The following is a 19,150-nucleotide window of genomic DNA, read 5'->3' on the forward strand; positions in this document are numbered from 1 at the left end:
CACCGCTTCCGCTTCCGCTCCCGCTCCAGTACATCCGGCTAGTAGCAGTCACGTGGCCTTCCGTAGCTGAGGTGCCATCTTACCCTTGCCACAGGAAATGACGGGCAGAACTGATTTCTGGGGGTGGTTTGTGCCACCCGGAAGTCCCCGCACCCCAGCGGTCCCTTAGGAAGGAGCCTATCCGCCTCCCGCGTTGCGCGCGAGGCTGCTGGGCGGAAGGGGCGGGTGCGCGCCTGCGCAGTGCCGGGCGGACACAAACGGAGCAAGACCCCGAGAGCTGCCAACGGCCCGCGCGGACCCGCCAGGTAGCGGCGGGGACGGGATGGGACGGGGCGGTCCGCGCGGGCTGGCTCCTGCGGGCGCCGGGCCGGGCCAGGCCACGTGGCTCCTGCGGCGGCCGCACCCGTGCGGGGCGAGGCAGGGCGGCCCGGGCCTGCGGCGGCCTCTGGCGCCCTATGCAGTGCGTGTGCCGGCTCCGCGCGGGCGGCCGCGGGCAGCGCCCTGGGTGCATGTGAGCTCTTATGGGATCAGCTAAGTAGTTGGGAAAAAAAATGTTATTTCCAGTTTCTGGGCACAAACGCCCTTCGGGCAGGGGGAGAGCCCACTGCTGGGTTGTGTTCTCCTGGGAGCAGTAGAAGCCAACTCATGGAGCCCCCCTGCACGATATATTATGTAGAGATGTGTTATGAATGCTCTGGCAAATATTCTATATCTGTGTGTTTCTATCTAGATAGATAATAGTGGGTATATAGGGGTATATACCCCTAGAGAATGGACGTTCCAGCTCCTTGTGCCAACATGTGTGCATAGAAAGGTATAAATATATATTTGCATGGGCGTGTACACACAAGGAGTGGCCAGGCTCCAGGGAGCTGCTCCAGCTGGGGCCAGGGTCTTGCGGTGGTGACAGCCCAGGGCGGGGCAGGGGCAGAGCTGCGATCCGCTGGCCGCGCACCTCTGCAACCAGGGCAGGGGCATGTGGGCAGCAGATCATGGCTCTGCCTCAGCCCCACCCTGTACTCTCACCACTGCCAGATCCCGGCCCAAAGCAGCTCCCTGCCCTGCACACACAGTGCTTGGCCAGTCTTCAAGGAAACCATAGGAGCGTGGGGACATGACAGCACCAGGTCTGGCTAGGGCAGAGCCCTGGGTCTGTGACCCAGCGCTGTCATGTCCCAGTGCTCCCAGGGGTCTCCATGGAGAGCAGCTGGGACCCAGGGCTATTGCGAAATGGAGTCCACCGTGGGCCTGATCTTGGTTGCAAGCCAGAATTGCCCACCTCTGGTCTAGACACGCGCACAAATATATATAGTGTGGTGGAAGCCCACGGTCAGCTGCTTTGCGCAAGGCATTGTGAGAGTGACGTACACCAAAATATAGTCTGTGTGATTCTGCGTTCCTCGCTCGTTGTGTGCGACACGTGTTTCTGTAGTTGCCATCCCCATTATGATATGCTTGTGCTTGTGTGTATAGTCTCCTGTTGGTGAGTACCAAAATTGTCTTGTAAAAGTGGTAGAAATGGCTCTGGGGGCACAGTGGAGGTCTCAGAATGTATCCCTATTTGTTACAGTGTAAAGTGGGTTCCCTTTATGCAAAAATGAGTTATGTGCCATTTTCTAGGAACACATGTAGAGCATAAAGCAAAGGAAACCTGTATACATAACGCACATGTTCAAAGCTGAAGAATTCACTCATCCTCAGAGGTTCCCTCTGCCCAGGCCCCCCTATCCTGGGGAGTCCCCATCTGTCACACTTCTTGCTTGCCACTGTCCTCTTTCCTTCCTCCTCACAGGTGTTGGAGGATGGAGACGAAACCATTCTCGCTGGGGCCTGACCCACCAACAACTTTGAAATATCCAGATTGAGGCTCTGCCCTGGAAGTGGGAACAGATCTTACAGAAGTGGGAGGAGGGTCTGAGCCTCATGGTGCTGATCTCATAGTAGGTTGGCTTGTTGAGGAGGGCAGTTCCAGGCAGCAGTGTCTGAAACCTTGGCAGCAAATATTCTAGTGGGGGTGTCCTAAAACAGTGGTTCTAAACTGGGATGCCATGGGGCTTCTTCAGGGGTGCCACAGCAGTACAATCAACCAACAAAGCTGTATCATGCCATACAGCTCTTTCTGGTCTGCACCCTCTGTGTCCCTTCCCCCCACCCATGTTTCCCCCAGATATGGCAGGAAGAATGTGTGCACATGGCACAGCCCTTCCCAGACTACCCATGCAGCTGGGGCAGTTTTACAGCCCTTCCTGGCAACAGAGCGCAACTGAGAAGCACTCAGGTAAGATGAGGTAGCACCAGCTCTGGTTCTCAGGCAGGGGTGCCTCTGCATTCCAAAAAGTGGTAGTGGGGTACCCTGGCCCTGAAAAGTTTGAGAACTACTGTCCTAGGGTAATGCAGTTACACAGTATGTGGATTACCATGAGCAGATTTTCCCTCAGAAGAAGCAACAACTTCCTACCAACTGAAGATTGTAGAATGCACCTTCTTTACCTCATGCTACGTGATCATCATCTAGGGTTAATTCTGATTCTGACTGGATCTTGTGAAACTTTGCACCAGTTGGATGAGCAGATTGAGAGAATTCACTATAGGAGGGGAGGAGAAAGTTCCATGTAATTCTTCAGTGCTTCCTCCTGCTCAGCATCTACGTGGGTTAACCTGAGTTTCTCTAGGACAGGGGTGGGCAAAATAAGGCCTGGGGACCGGATGCAGCCTGTCAGGCCATTCTATCCGGCCCGTGGGGCCCCTAAAAAATTAAGAAAATTAATATTTATTTCCTCCTAGCTGCCTGTCAAAGATGACAGGAACCAGGGGCAGTAGGACCCAGAGGAAGCTGGTGGCAGGACCCATCAGCAAGGCCTGCCCAGCTCTGCCCCCTCAACCAGAAAGCCCTGCCTAGCAGAGGCTTCAGGCCTGGGACCATGGAGCTATTTCTGCTTCCCTGTGCCAGAGAGGGAAATGTGGCCCTCAACAGCTTGCCAAAACTTGGTAAGCAGGCCTCTGCCCGAAATAATTGCTCACCCCTGCTCTAGGACATGGTTAGGTTTGGATTGGTCAGTGCTGTCTTCCACTCTGATAGTTCCTTTGACCCTAGCCTCCAGAAAGCCCCTTTCAGAGGATTTCCCAAGTAATCTGCACTGAGTCTGGGCTCCCCACAGGACACAGAAGTGTACTGTATTTCCCCAGCCGTAACTTCAGCATCCTACTTATCCAACAATATTTGTTTTCCTGTGAATGCCAGATGTTTTCCTTGTATGTTTTTTCTTGTTGCTGGTGAAGTTTGCAGTTTTGCAACCTGTTGCAAACCAGACAGTTGAGGAACCTCAGTATCTCTCCTTATCACCTGCTCATGGTGGGATATAGCACCTCATTAAAACCGGATAATATGGTGCCTGGGTGACAGATCAGGGCAGACTTGGAATTTACTTACTTAAAAGGCCTTACGCATGTGCACGATCAGGCATTGTGCCCAAAACCAGATTTAATAGTTTTTAGTAGCTTTGTTTCCAGCATTATTGTGCTAATACAGATACCAGTTTTAAAAGGAATACTTTTTAATAAATTACTTCTGCTGAGTGAACACTAATGCAAGCACAGCGTTTGTAAAATTGGATGTCTGCCCAGTTCCTGATCCCAAGCAGGCAAGTGTTCCTCTTCATCCTGCACCTGCAGTTTAAATCTCACCCTTTTTCCCATAATAGTGGATTAGTTGTGTCCAGTGTTGTACTGAGGCAAACAAAATTCTCTGCTTTTTCCTCCCATTCCAGAATGCCTGGATTAAACTGTAGATTCTATCAACATAAATTTCCAGAGGTGGAAGATGTAGTAATGGTCAATGTCAGGTCCATTGCTGAAATGGGAGCATATGTCAGTTTACTGGAATACAACAACATTGAAGGCATGATTCTCCTTAGCGAGCTGTCCAGAAGACGTATCCGCTCCATAAACAAACTCATTCGCATCGGCAGGAATGAATGTGTTGTGGTTATAAGGGTTGACAAAGAGAAAGGTATGTTTAGAAGTATTTGGAGAGACATCTTAGAAAGTAGTTTTGTTGGCTTCAAAGGGACTCTACTCACAGGAGTGAGGACAAGCTGCAACAATGAGGATTTGCAGGATTAGACCACCGGGCTTGTATATAGATATGTGTTTGTGTGTCTGTATGTTTATACATATACATACATACAAAGGCACACTCCAGTGCAATTTATTGACAGATATATTTTTGTGTTTGTATATTTTCAGTTATTTTCATTGATACTGACTGATGAGAATCGTGACCAGAAACTGCTGTTTTAGACAAAAGCATAAAAATCAGAGCTCCAGCACACAGAGCAGTTTCTCTGTGCGTTAGGACAAGAATCCCAACCCTAGAATAGTAAACAAGCATGTAATTCCTGTACCTCATAATGCATACGCACAGAGTAGAGTTAAACCTCGCCCACCAACCTTAATCCAACATTTGTCATTCAAGTAATTGACATCATTCAAGTCTTTTTTTATGTATTCTTGTGTAAGAGATGGTATTTGATGCTATACTGAGTATTGGCATTTAACAATGCCATCTCAAACCTGTTTTCTTGCACATCTGAAGAATTAATGAAAATGCTTTCTTAGAAGCTGGAAACTAGATTGCTTAATTTGTTATGGTAAAATGTATTTCTGAAATACTTATCAGAATTAAATATAGGTTCAGAGTTAACAATAAGTGATAGAAAAGGAGTGGGCAATTGAGAGGCTAAAGATGAGGGAAAAGATTTTCAGAGGAGACTTGAAATGATCTGGAGAGATGCAGGAACTCTGTTCCAGATGAGAGAAACTGTGTTGAAGGACACAAGCTACTTTTCAAACAAATTCAATTCTTCTTTACTTAACTTCTAATGCCACTTCCCTTATTGAATCTTGAGGAGAGCCCCCCTGGCTTGTTTTAGAGGAGAACTAGATGGATTCCCTTTCAAATCATCAGTGCTGCTCCTTGATTAGCTGTGATTAAGCAAGAGAAGGCATGCCTACTCACTGTATATGGGCATCTCCCAGCAGTGCTTCCAGCTCTTACACAAATGTGATCAAGGAACTGTATCCAGAAATCAGGGTTAGATTTTGCCTATGATAGTGGAGAGCCATACCTAGATAAACTACCAGAGTATCAATGTGAGTGTTTTCTAAAAGTGTGTAGTTTCTGTGTGCCAGCATCATTGTTAACCAAGACTGCACAGTTCAGGGAAGAATGATGATTTGGTTGAAATAGAGCATTAGGGGGGAAATGCACTGAATTTGGGGACAAATATTCTTAAATGGAGATAGTATTTCAGAAACATTTGGGGGAAGGGAAGAGGTGGTTTTAGTAGATTTAAAATCCAAAAAACAAGTCTTAATGTCCTAAAACAATTTCAGTCTTCCTGATAGTCATTCTGGAGCAAATTAATTGTCTTAAGCTTCACTTGGCTTATAACTGCTGTCAGTGGCAAGTGGGCACAGGGAGGAGGGGGTGGTGAAAAGACAGCAACAAGGGGAAAAGCAGCAGTAAAGAATATTGTGGATTTTTTTTATTCTGAAATTTTGTCTCCTCTTAGGCTACATTGACTTGTCAAAAAGAAGAGTTTCCCCAGAAGAGGCAATCAAATGTGAAGACAAGTTCACCAAATCAAAGACAGTAAGTTATATGATGCTTTCCAGCTGTCAGAATTGCCCACTGTATCCATAAGTAAAAAGAAAGCATGGCGCTGACCCAGGATGAAAATGAAATACTGTTCTAATTTAATTAAATATATTTTCTAATGTTTCCCACAGCACTGGGAGCTGGGATTCCTAGGTTCTGTTTCCAATTTGGCTAACTCATATTGTAACTTTGTACACTCTTAGTGTCACGTGCTACTTCAGGATCTTTAAATATACATAGCATCTTTTTCACACACATGTGATGAGGGCTAGTATTTATAAACCACTTTGATACTTCAGAAGTGCCTGGAGTTAAGCATACTGTTGTTTTATGCACTGGCTGGAAGGTGGGGGATTGTAAAATGTCAGCATCATACAGTTTAAGACTTAACCTTTTATCATGGATGCCTCTTACTTGAACAGTTTACTTTTACTCTCCATTTATTGCAGTAGCAGCTAGTGGCCCAGACATAAATTGTTTTTTTTGTGTGCAAACAGGAATTCCTATAGCACAAATCTTAGAATCTGAATAATAATCTCCCCTGAGTCCCTTCATCCCCACTCTTTTATTTGTGTCTTAGGTTTACAGCATCCTTCGTCATGTTGCTGAGGTGTTAGAGTACACTAAGGATGAGCAGCTGGAAAGTCTATTCCAGAGAACTGCCTGGGTGTTTGATGACAAGTACAAAAGACCTGGATATGGCGCTTATGATGCATTCAAGCATGCAGTCTCGTAAGAGCACCTCTTTGCTTTTAGCGGTTTAGTTGCAGACACATTTCCTGGGATAGACCCACCAAAATTTTCCTTTTACCTCTCAGACAGGCAGCAGCCTGGTTGTAATGCCCTAGTCAGATAAGTGCATGTTACCATCTGGAGGAGTCATGGTGTCATGAAGGAGTTTAAAGTCCAGCTCATCATTCTTGTATTCTTCTGTAGTCATTGCACTCCTTTAGTAATTATTCTGTAGAACTACTTATGTCAATCTAGTGCTTTAGGAACCAATTGAGTCTCATTTCAGTTATCTCTAAATCAGATATTCTCAAATATGTGCCTATCACAATATAGAAATACGTAGCTGTTGAGACTGATATATTCAAAAAGGATGTTGTTTACCTGTAATCCTACAGTTTTGCTAGATTTGATTTTTTTTTAATAGGTTCTACCTTATTTTTCTAGGGCAGTAGTTCTCAAACTTGAAAATTGCTGAGGGTTTCAGCAGACCACTTAAACTTTTTTTTGTTCTACAAATCAAAGCACGCAACTCATATTTTAATATCAGTAATCTTACCTTACAAGTACAGATATCCTTGATTGTTCCGCAGCCTTTCTGTGGACCAACTGAATGGAGCTCAGGGACCACAGTTTGAGAACCTCTGTTCTAGGGCATTTAGAACAGAGGGTGTGTATCACTTTGAAGTCTGATCCGTTTATGTTCAGCTAAAATGGAATTGCTTGGAATGTTAGTCCACTTTAAATATAATGATATAGTAAGACCTGTAGTTGATTCTAATGAGACCTTCACAAGCCTTGACTAGCAAACTAGACAGACACTGGTTTCTCAAATATGTCCCCTTCCACTTCTCTTTTAAAAAAAAAAACAAAAAACTTAAGAACTGTAAAGAATATGACTTTGATCTACCACTAGGTGGCAGTGACAAGTTATATTAAGGCAGGGTGTCCTTTATAGACTAACTTAATCAGAGATGCATAATGTTTTGTGACCAAGAACTCCTTTCATCACATGCTATGAAAGGACATGGACAGAGCAAGCTATTGAGTAGAGGGGATGATTTGAATACAAAAAGCAGGGCAGGGAGATGAACAGGGCAGTGCCAAAAGAGGCAACAAGTAATAAATCCATAGGGACAAAGGGGTTACAAAAGATAATCCAGGTAGTGGGATAAAAATGTCCCTGTTTAGACCATACTTAATGCCATCTGGTCTGTGGATGATTGCTTGTTACTCAATTTTGCATTCAAACCAGCTTTTAAATGTTTGCTGTATAAGAGCGACTACTCTGAGGTCAGCAATGGAATGCCCAGGAAGGTTAAAGTGTTCTGCCACAGGCTTTTCTGTGGTTTTGGTCTTAATATCAGATAGGTGTTCCCTTCATTCTTTCACGTAGAGATGGTCCTGTCTGTCCAATATAGAGAGCAGACAGGGCACTGTGATGGCATATATGACTTTGGTAGAGGTGCAGGTAAATGGACTTTGGATGTTGTAATCCATGTTATTTGGTATTGATGATCGGATACAGCTTGCATCTGGGTCTGTTGCTAGGCCCAGTGCCTTGGTGAGAATAGGCAGGTAGCCTGTTACTTGGATGATTCAGGTTGTGGGGGGTTGCCAGTAAGCAAGAAATGGTTTGTCCTCCATGGCTACTTTGAGTGAGTTGTCATTTTCAAGGAGGGGTTGGAGGTCATTAATGATTTGGAAGGTGTTCAGGCTGAGCACTATAATTCACAACAGAGATTCTGTTGTTCTTGTCTTGGGGTCAGTATTGTAGCAGATTGGAGTAGATTCTGAGTCTGGCTTTATTGATTTGAGTGGCTATGGTTTTGGGTTTGTAAGTGTAGGACTCCCTGCTCCAGATATTTAAACTGTATACTGTGGTTGGTGGGATTAGTGTAAATAGTCATAATGTGGAGCTTGGCTGTAGACAATGGCTCTAGTGGTGTGATTAGGATGAAAGCTGGTGATACAAAAGTAGCTGTGGCATTTGGTAAGTTTCTGATGCAGTGTGTTGGTGATGCGGTGATTGCTGACTTTCGCTGAGATGAAATTCGCTGGTGGAGTATTTCAGTCAGTTTTATGGAGGGGCGGAAGATGTTAAAGTCCTGGTGGAATTTCTCTATAGGGCTTCCTTCCTGTGTGTGTGTCTATATAAAGATGCAATTGATATATCTTAGGTATAGGTGAGATGAGAGGGGCATTTGCAGAGGAAACAGACTTCAAGGTCTGTGACAAATATATTAGCCTATATGGACAAATATATTGGTCATACTTATGCCCATGGTAGTGCCAGTCATTTGTAGGTATAGGGAGATTCCAAACCTGAAATAGTTGTGTGTGATGTCAAAGGAGGAGAGTGTATTGGAAACTGAATCAGTTCTCTTGTCAGGAATAATGTTCCTTATGGCTTGTAATCTTTTGTCATGGGGGGATGTTGCTAGACAGCGATGTGACATCCATCTGATATTGGCTAGAAGCTTGTCAGTGGAGGCCAGTATTTTTAAGAAATCTGTGGTGTCTTTCAAATACCTGGCAGCTCCAGTGGCAAGTAGTTACATGATGGAGTCACTGTTGCCCAAAACTCCCTCAGTGATGGTGCCAATGCCAGAGACAGTGTGGTGGCCTGAGTTGCCAGGTTTGTGAATCTTGGGTGATAAGTAAAAGTTTCCTGGCCTGGGTTCCTGGGAGGTGGAAGCATTAATCTTCACCTACATTTCCAGAGGCAATACAGGCAACCCCCGCTTAACGCTGTTTCTCTTAGCACTATTTTACTATAACACTTATTTTAAATTGATACCTGATTTCACTTAACACTCAGTGAGTTTTGTTATAACGCTCACAGTCACCGGCTTGGGTCATTGAAAACGATTGCGGTGGACATTTTGGGTCATCAAATGCTTTTCGTTTCGCTTAATGCTCGTTTCCCTTAACACTCAGTTTTTCAGGAACCGATTAAGACTGCTAAGCTGGGGTTGCCTGTATTTTTAAGAGGTCGGGGTCCTTGGTCAGGAGTTTGTAAAACTCCACATTGGAAAGTTGTATCTCGGCTTTCTGTGTATATGCTGTTTTTTCCATGACAACCCCCGCCTCCCCCCCCCCCCCCCCCCCCCCCATCAGCCTGTTGTATGATACTATCAGGGTTGTTTTTAAGGCTGAGTATGGCTCTCTGTACTGCAAGACTGAGGTTGTACCTTAAGGGGTAATCTCAGAGTCAACATGAGGCAGAAACAGTTTATATAGAGGTCCAGAGTGGGGCTATGGCCATCAGGAAAAGTCCAGGAGTTGTCCTTGTGCTGTGTCTGGTCTGTAGTGGGTTGATCATTGCATGCTTTGTCATGGAAATATTCCCTTAGTCTTAAATGGTGGGGGAAAAAATACTTAAAGCAGACAGATTAAAGGGAGAAAGCTGACTGATTAAGGGTAGATCAGGACACATTGCTCCAAAAAGAACCGCAGATCTTGCTGTCAAACTGAGACAGTCATATACAGTAAAATCCCTGTTAACTGGCATGAGTTGGGAATGGGGGGTGCTGGGTATCTAAAAATGCTGGTTACTTGAGGCCGGCAGTTTTCGGCTGCATGCAGAGCAGGGGGGCATGGTGGCCATACACAGAGTGACTGCAGTGTCCAATGGTGGGTGGCGGTGGCGGCCACTGCCACATACAAGCTTTCTCCCCTCCCACCTGCATCCAGCCGGCTAGCCAGAAATTCCGGTTAATAGAATTTCTGGTTACTTAAATGCCAGGTAACAAGGATTTTACTGTACTTGAGATGGCCGTCTTGTACATCTAGAGACCATTGTGAGATTTAAGCCTATCAAACACATAACTCATCATAACTCTCAATTAAGATTAGGGTTTAGAAGATTGTAAAAAAAACAGTTTTATCTGAGATACCTTTAGTTCTGCTTTTATATGCTGTCTTGATAGATAGCCTCAGGAACTAGATTCAGGGCTGCCCAGGCAACCTTGAGGCTTTCTGACATTTGAGAATGTTTAACTGAGGAACCATAATTCTTACTGTAATTGAATATATTTTCTATACAGAATAAACTGCAACAAAAGAGAATGGAGGCAGAATGAAGGTTATAGCTATGCACTTTCATAAAATCTGTGCCGTACTTGTTTGTATTTTTAGCTTATTCACATTGGCCCTTATGCTCTATCTTATATATAAAGCCAGTAAAAGGGTATCATGATGTAGCAGAAAATAATCTCCAAAATGCTTAAAATTAAGCCTGTTGCATAGAGTGTGCTGGTTAATATGTAGTAGAAAAAGGTACTGTTTATTAGCTAGTGGTGTTTCAGGTGGTTGTGTTGTCACTCTGTTTCAGAGAGTTGTCACTCTTTGAGCTTACTAATTGAGGCCTCTGAAGGGAACTGGTAGGATTTTGACTTCCTGAGCAACAGGGAATGACTTGCTCGGAAGACTAACCACTAAGTGGCAGTGGCGTGCTCTTGGTGAGAACTGTGCTGTCAGAAGCTCATCAGTAGGTTCTGCTGTTTGTGTAGCAGTGTGTTGAATATAGTAGAACAATAGAGGGAAATGCCACTGCTGGTAACCACACTATTTTGTGTGGGTCAGCAACAGCAAAGCTTGCATATGGGGTCTGGTTCTTAAACCATTTGTTTGCAGAGGCTGTTAACAGATTAATCAGTTTGTGGCCCAGCCACCTGCAGAGGGAGATATAGCACTACACTTCTTGGGTAGAGGTTGCATAGTCTCAGTTCCAAATTCATTTCCAGATGAATAAAAATTTGCCCCAACCAAAGCATTGTTTTTAATAGACCATTATTTTAGATCTTTCCATTAAGGTTTACTTTTTCACATAGCTATTCCTCAGTTAAGTAAAGGATAGTGCTGGAACATTATGCAGCCAGATGCCTTTTCACTTAAAGAATAATGTGTGCTTGCAGCTGGGCAGTAGTTATTTCCTCTTTTGAATTAAAATACTTTGTCATGTAGTGTTACTTCCTCTGCATAATTTGAATTAAAGGTTGAAACAGCTATGTACTTCCTGTATCAAGAAATGCTTCCAGAGAGAGGGGTTTTGAAATTGTAGCACATGTTAATGTTGCTTCTTGTCTTTGCTTTTCCTCACTTGCACATGTTTATCAGTTGCTATAGCGTTATTATGTTTAATATATGTGTATTGCTTTGTCGGACTCAGAGATCCAGCAATCCTGGATAGTCTAGATTTGACAGAAGATGAGAGGAAGGTGCTGATTGACAACATAAATAGACGACTGACACCACAGGCAGTGAAAATTCGAGCAGGTGAGTCCCCTGTGGCTATGTGTTTGAGGGGCAGAGCACTTATACACAGAGCACAGTTACAGAAATCAAGTTACAAATGCTGTTAAATTATAAACCATGTTAAAATTGTTACCGTTGTAGTAACACAATATTTGAATGAATTTGCTGTTTCAGAATTAGGCTGTCCTTGAATAAAACACCTTATGACTGTCTGTCTCCATATCCCTTTTCTGTACTTTTTTTTAGGAGAGACAACATAGGTAAGGCCGATTGAATTGACACTAACAATAGCAAGTTAGATTCTGGCTCAGTTTTAAGATGCATTGCTTCCTTAGGTATTTCATAAGCTTGTTTCTGAGGTTTTAATCTTTGCGTGGTTGAAACTGGAAGTTGCTGCTTGGGAGGTAATCTAGTTCATCCCCTTGTCCTGATGCAGTATTGACTTAAAATATGCGTCAGCTGTGTCAGATTGGTGATTTCCCAACCTCTGACAGCTTCTTGTTGCCCTCTGACAGGATCTTCCATACAGGATACTTGGCTATGTAGCAGTATAACTCAGCAGGATAAAAACTCACCAGCCAACAACATGTAGTGGATACTAACCAAAATCAGTCTGCTGTGCAGGGATAAAAACTGCCTCTGCTCCATAGTGCTTTGTTAATCAGTGTTAAAGCTTTTTGGCAGAATGATGGGGTCAGGGATGATCCAGATGTGTAAAAACAGGGATATGGAAAACAGCATAAAATAAGAAGCGTAAAACTGCCCTTGCCTGCATCTTCAGGCTATTTCTTCACTGCAGTTTGTGAATGAAAGTTAAGACTTCATGTAGCTATAGAGGTTCTTATCTCCATACTAAATACAGTAGTCAGAACAAATGCTCTTTGACCAGATTCTTATAAAACCATTGGGACAACCTAAGCAGGTTTTTTTAATTCTGTCTTTAGAGAGTACATGGGATTTTCTTGTGGGATTACAAGGGTTAGACTGAGACTGACTAAGGTACTAACCCTGTTATCCAACTGTAATTGCAGCCCCTTAGGACTAACTTGATGTATTATGAATCACCTGGGAGGTGAGACTGATTTGCAGATATCAGGTGTATACAGCTGTTATATTAAATTTAAACCTACAAATACCTTTGTCTAGTGAGTAATCGGGTAAAAACAGACGCATGCTTTGTGGTTCTGTGTCTTTGTCGTGAAACTGGTAATTCATTAAGTGTGTATGTGTACATGTAGTACAGATCTCAACCACAAACTAACGTAATTTATGAAATTCCTGTTGCCATGAGGAGATGCTTCAGGTATTAGTACAGACAGACTCCTTGATTATTTGGAGACAACAGTTTCTCAGCTTTCATCTTTCTAGATGGAGCTTTCATCCTGATCTCTTCTGCTATCACCATTTTGATCTAAGTCTTTTTTACCTTCTTGTCATCGCTTACTCAGTACATGCAATAACCTTGTCATTGAGTCTATTTCAGTACATTCTTTTAATAATTAATTGATGTATTTTCACTACGAAGCTGCATATGAACAATAATAATCACAAACCTTTTATTAGAGCATAAGTACTTTCTCTATTTTACAGATGAGGAAACTGAAAACAGGGCAGGCATGAATTTTCCAAAAAGCAGTGAAGACATTTTGCTTGTTGTGTACTAGTCCTAGAATGTGCAGCTTTTAAAAATGGTGTTATTTTTTGCATTGAATTGTGTTTGTCTGCCTTAGATATTGAAGTTGCCTGTTATGGGTATGAGGGCATTGATGCAGTGAAAGAAGCTCTGAGGGCTGGCTTGAAGTGTTCAACAGAGAACATGCCCATCAAAGTAAGTGATATTGATAACCCTAAGATTTTGTCCTTGTTACTACAGTGCTGTGTTCAGATCCCTGTCAGTAGCAGCATTAGAAGTTTGTCAGGTGCTGAAGTCAGGAAATAGTCCTACTTGTCAAGCATTTTACACGCTTCTCTTCCCAAATATTTGGAGGAAAGTTGTTCCTTTGTCAGTGCTGTGACCTTGCAGACCTTTTTCCAGGGAAGTTCAACACATTACATACTTTCTGTTGACCCTGGTAAGCCTTGTCAGTTAATTCACTTTATACATAAACCATACTTCACAACTGCTGTTCCTGGTTCTATCTCTAAAGTCAGAAGGGGATAATGGGTGTGATTTGTTGAGACCAGCCTGGGTAGAGAGGGGTTGCTTTAAGCCCAGGTAGGTTTGGTTTCTCACTCGGAGTCACAGAGGGACTACTATGTCCAGTCAGTTCTGCATAGTTTTCTGTCCAAATGATTACAGCGTGTGTTCTTGGATGATCACTTTCCAGAAACCCTGAATTGTTTGCCACTTTCTGGAAGCAACTAATATTTCTTATGGCTGAGCAAATGTCCCATCTTCTCACACAAGTATGTAATCACTGTCTGGATTTTCAAGCCTGCATTTCTGGAAAGGTGTGCAATGGGTCCATGACCTCTCTGTACTTCCATTTATCTGTCTCCCAAAGGTTGATAATATCCCCTTCAACAAAGTCTTTAATGAAAGATGCTAGATGAAACCTAGATGAGACTTAATTTTCCAGTATGTTTCATAAACTGTAAACTTAACTGTGTGTCATCATAAGTAGTTCATGTTACTTGAAAAACCATTCTTGATGGAGGTGCGCTTTTATCACTATTAATTGTGTTGTTATGCTCTTTCAAATAAGAGTGGTGTTTGGTTATTTCAGTTTTTGTTGTCATCTTTCTTTTCATTGAATCATACTTTTTTTTCCTTCCCCATCAACCATATTCTGTAGATTAATCTGATAGCTCCTCCTCGTTATGTGATGACCACCACAACACTGGAAAGAACTGAAGGCCTCTCCGTTCTGAATCAAGCCATGGCTGTCATCAAAGAAAAGATTGAGGAGAAGAGGGGAGTTTTCAATGTGCAGATGGAGGTGAGAACAGTTCCTATATTTAAAAGTGTTTCTTTTTTCCTCTATTTTGAGACCAACTCAGGTAGACAAGGAAAATCTCAGTCTAGGATCTAATAAAAAAAACCCAAACAAACATCAAGATAATGTCACCCTACTTCATATCTTTGTATTGAACAAATCTTGGTCTTGATTAAACGCTCAGTATCAAACTTGTTTGTCCCAAAAGGCTTCCCTGTGTTCCTTGTGATGCTCTCGGTTGTAAACACAGATTTTTTTAAACAGCTTTGTTCTTTGGTTGTTTTAAGGATTGTTTTGTTTTGTGTTCTGCATTTGTAGTCATTTTTCAGCTTCATTTTCTTGCAGTAAAGCCCTAGGGCTTGTTACCAGCACCACAGGGCATATCGAAGACAATAAAACTTGTGTTGTGTATGATCTGAGGTGGCGTTTATTTAACAAGTGAAAAGAAAACTTGCAGAATGTTCTGATTTTCCTATCCCATGTGTGAAATTTTACATTGAGTAAATGCTATTAAAGAAAACCTCATTAACAGTATGCATGTGTGTTCTATTTTTCAGCCTAAGGTAGTTACTGACACAGATGAGACTGAACTTGCAAGGCAGCTGGAAAGGCTGGAGAGGGAAAATGCTGAAGTGGATGGAGATGATGATGCTGAGGAAATGGAAGCCAAAACTGAAGACTAAAAATGTTATCGGATGAGTACAATTTAAGGATGAAAAATTAAGGACCCAGATACAGACACCATGGACTGAAATTTTCCAGTATTGAAAACTCCAGAAGCAAATACTTCAAGTATTTGACTATTTTGAACAGACCAATACATAAAATCCTGTATAAAATAGAGCTGCTTTATACAGCAGCTTGTACAAATTGAATTTGTCAGAAAAAGGTGCCTGTTGTCACTTGAGACTCGAACTCTGTGGGCCAGGGAGGGGCCATAGACCTGCTTTAACGTTTTCATATCTAACAACGCCAGACTTGGAGCTGTAAGCTCTCTGTCTCTCTAAGTGAGGCTTCCTGTCTCTAAGTGAGGCTTCCTGGGAACACCAAAACCAGGCAGCCTTCACCTTTCTGCATAGAATGTATTCAAGCAAATAATAAATTTCTGGAATATTTCACTTCAAGATTTTTTTTTCTTCTTGTCACATGTTCTTGAATGTAGGGTCTTCAAGGGGGCAGTGAAAGGGTGACTTTTTATTATGGCAGCAATTTGTTTAAATGTATACATCTCTTTAGCTTAAAAAATGGATTATTTTCTCATAGGTTTATAAATGTTAAGATTTACCTAAAAGCGCTTTTTCTTTTGCCTGTACAGATGATTTTAGAGCTTGGAAACATGAATTGTTACCACTTCAATAAATGTAGTTAATTACTAGAAAGTAATACTTAGTTGCAGTTTGCTGCTGCTGTTACACATACTAGAATGATGCCAACATCTGTTGCTTGTGAGGTCCCTTCCAGCCCTACTTTCCTAGGATCCTTTATCAGATCTGAAATTTATTTGGTTCTTGCTAAGCATGCACTGCCACATAAAGACCTTTGAGTTGAGTGTGATTTTTTTTTCCAATGACCAGTTAAGAGCAAATCTAGACCTGGTGCACCCTAGAAGTGACCATTTTAGATTAGGTTAGTGATTAGAGAGACTAGGCACTACCTTTCTACTTTATCTTGTTACATCTCTCTATGAAACTCACCTCTGCCATGGTGTCTACAAATCTTGACAATATTTTGGCGGCTGGTGTGTCATGAACAGTACTTACATTGTTACCTTATACTCTTTTGGTGTTGAATCCACCCAGTTTCTTATCCTTGAATTATACACTGCTTGGGAAAGATATTGTCTAGTACTGTGGTTTTCAGCCTGTGGTCCACAGACCTCTACAGATCTACGACTATGTCTAAGGCAGGGGTGCACAAAATACCTCCCATGGGCCAGATGCAGCCCACCAGGCACTTTCATCTGGCTTATGGCACCCACCAACAAATTGCACCAGGCCCAGACCTTCCGCCCATGACAGTGGGAGTGAGGTGCCTACCTCTGCCCTTAACATACCCTGTTATGCCTCACTCCCATCTTTGTGGGCAGAAGGGCCTAGCCCCATCAGCACCGAGAAGGGCTGCTGCTGCAGTCTTCCCCAGCGTCCCGCTGGCTCCAGGCAGCAGGTAGGGAAACGGGGTGGCGGTGGGGCTGCTGCTGGGTGGGAGGGCAGATTGTGGTGCTGGGGCTGATGGCAGTGTGGAGCCTACGCCCAGGGGAGTGGTGGCAGCATGTACCTCAGGTGGGAAGCGTGTGGGTGTGAGGGAGGGTAGGGAGAGACCCTCCCACACTCCCCTCCTCCCTTACTCCCCCCTATGACACGCAGCCCTGGCAGGAAGCAGGGGCAGCAGCAGCGGGGAAGAGTGGAGGGACTCTCGTGCTTGGCACTGGTGCCTGGCTCCAGCCAGCGCTACACATGGCAGTAAGGAACACAGCCCTCGCCAGGCCATCTGTATCACCGGTGCTCCTCTCACTCGCATAGTGCAGGAGGGAAACCCCAGGCACTGGAGCCAGCTAGGGTGGGGAAGGCAGCCAGCTCTAGCACCTGGGGCTTCCCTCCCCTGCAGGGTGAGTGCAGGGAGCACTGGCAATAGAGACTGCCCAGTGTGGGCTTCACGCCTTGCTGACATGCAGCGCTGGCCAGAGCTAGGTGCCAGCGCCCCTAGTGCCCCTGCCTGGTGCTGCGCTATGGCGGAGGAGATTCTCCCCACCCCTCACACCTGACAAATGTCACCCCCACACTACAGTGTTGCCTGTGCTGACTGCAGGAAAGGACAGTGGTCCAGAGACCAGTGTGTTCCAGAGCCATCCACCCACATCCTACAAATGCCACACAACCCACAAACATACCTTATCCCACCCCCCACACACACAGCCACACCCCCTCACAAACTCCCCCTATACACACCCCCACTCCTACCATACAGACATCACCACCACATCCCACCATACACATCTACACCCACACCCCCCCATATCCCACCATACACCTCCCACACACACACACCCCACCATACACACACCCCTATCCCCCATCGTACACACATACACCTCACACACCTAACCGTTCATACACATATACACACCTACCACTACACACACACACGCAATATTTTTGAGTTATTATGCAATCCCCTCTATATACAGTACACAAACACAAATCTTGACAAAACTATTTTGTGTGATAAAATATGTTATAGTAGGTGTTTGACTTTAGTGTATGATTTGGTTTTTTTCTGGCTCTGAGATGGCACCCCACCCTCCCAAAAGGAATACATCCGTGGGCAAGAGGAGGGATTTCCAGTAGTAATGGTCAGGGGTTAGGGGGTGAGCCTTCCAGTTTGAAGATGGTGACCAGGGGGTGTGGCAACTGTCAATGGGCGGGGCTACCCATGCAGCCCTTGACAGCTCACCAAACCTCATTAAGCAGCCCTCCACCTGAAATAATTTCCTAAGGGATCTGCAAAAGATTTCTATGATCAATCAAAAATATGTGAATATCCACCTCCAGTCAAAAATTTTTAGTGGTCTGCAAATGAAAAAAGTTGAAAAGCACTGGTCTAGTACAATGGTAACAATTCTTTGGTTGAAATTGAGATTAAGGGCCCCATTACACTAATTTTAGGTGATTTCTGGAGCTCTTAACCCCTGGATTTGCTGCACATTAACACCTTTTAAGTGGTTGCACTTATAGTTTCACAGTGCTCAGGGTTGGGAGGGACCTAAACAGATCATCAGGTCCAACCCCCTGCCATGGCAGGAACGAGTGTGGGGTCATAACACCCCAGCCAAATATTTGTCCAGCCTCCTCTTGAAGACCCCCAAGGTAGGAGAGAGCACTACCTCCCTTAGGAGTCTACTCCAGAGCCTGGGAGCCCTAAGTGTAAAGTAATGTCTCCTGATATCCAGCCTGAACCTTCTCTCTAATGATTTGTGGCCATTATTCCTAGTAACCCCAGATGGTGCCCAGGGGAACAGAGCCTCCCGCAATTCTCGCTGGCCCCCCGTGGTGAGTTTGTAAACGGCCACCAGATCCCCTCTCAGCCTTCTCTGGTGGAGGCTGAGTAGGTTCAGGCCCTTCAGCCTCTCTTTGTAGGGCCTGACCCACTGCCCTTTGACCATGCAAATGGCCTTCCTCTGGACCCTCTCAATGCTAGCCACATCCATCTTGAAACGTGGCACCCAGAACTGGACACAGAACTCCAACTGCAGCCTGACCAACACCACATAGAGGGGAAGGATCACCTCCCTGAACCTGCTTGTGATGCATCTGTAGATGCACAACAAGGTGCGGCTAGCCTTGCTGACAGCTTCCTTGCATTGGCGGCTCATGTTTATCCTGGAGTCAACAATGACTCCAAGATCCCTTTCTGCCACCGTGTTGACAAGAAAGGTGTACCCCAGCCTTTAGGTGTGTTGCTGGTTCCTTCTCCCTAGATGCAGTACCCTGCACTTGTCTGTGTTGAATTCCATCCTATTCTCATCCGCTCACCCTCTGTAACCTGCCTAGATCTAGCTGGATTCTGTCTC

General features: G+C 44.2%; 1 protein-coding gene across 1 annotated transcript; it reads left to right on the forward strand.

The window, feature by feature from the left end:
• Positions 1-88: 88 nt before the first annotated feature.
• On the forward strand, positions 89-15,701 carry EIF2S1 (eukaryotic translation initiation factor 2 subunit alpha). Its single transcript, XM_006266431.4, has 8 exons — positions 89-305; positions 3,768-4,009; positions 5,574-5,653; positions 6,240-6,391; positions 11,562-11,668; positions 13,378-13,475; positions 14,443-14,586; positions 15,141-15,701. The coding sequence occupies exons 2-8, from the start codon at positions 3,769-3,771 to the stop codon at positions 15,264-15,266; spliced, it is 948 nt and encodes a 315-aa protein (XP_006266493.1). The 5' UTR covers positions 89-305; position 3,768; the 3' UTR covers positions 15,267-15,701.
• Positions 15,702-19,150: the final 3,449 nt, after the last annotated feature.

Source organism: Alligator mississippiensis, chromosome 2 (genome assembly GCF_030867095.1).
Source record: "Alligator mississippiensis isolate rAllMis1 chromosome 2, rAllMis1, whole genome shotgun sequence".
NCBI classification, from domain to species: Eukaryota; Metazoa; Chordata; order Crocodylia; family Alligatoridae; genus Alligator; species Alligator mississippiensis.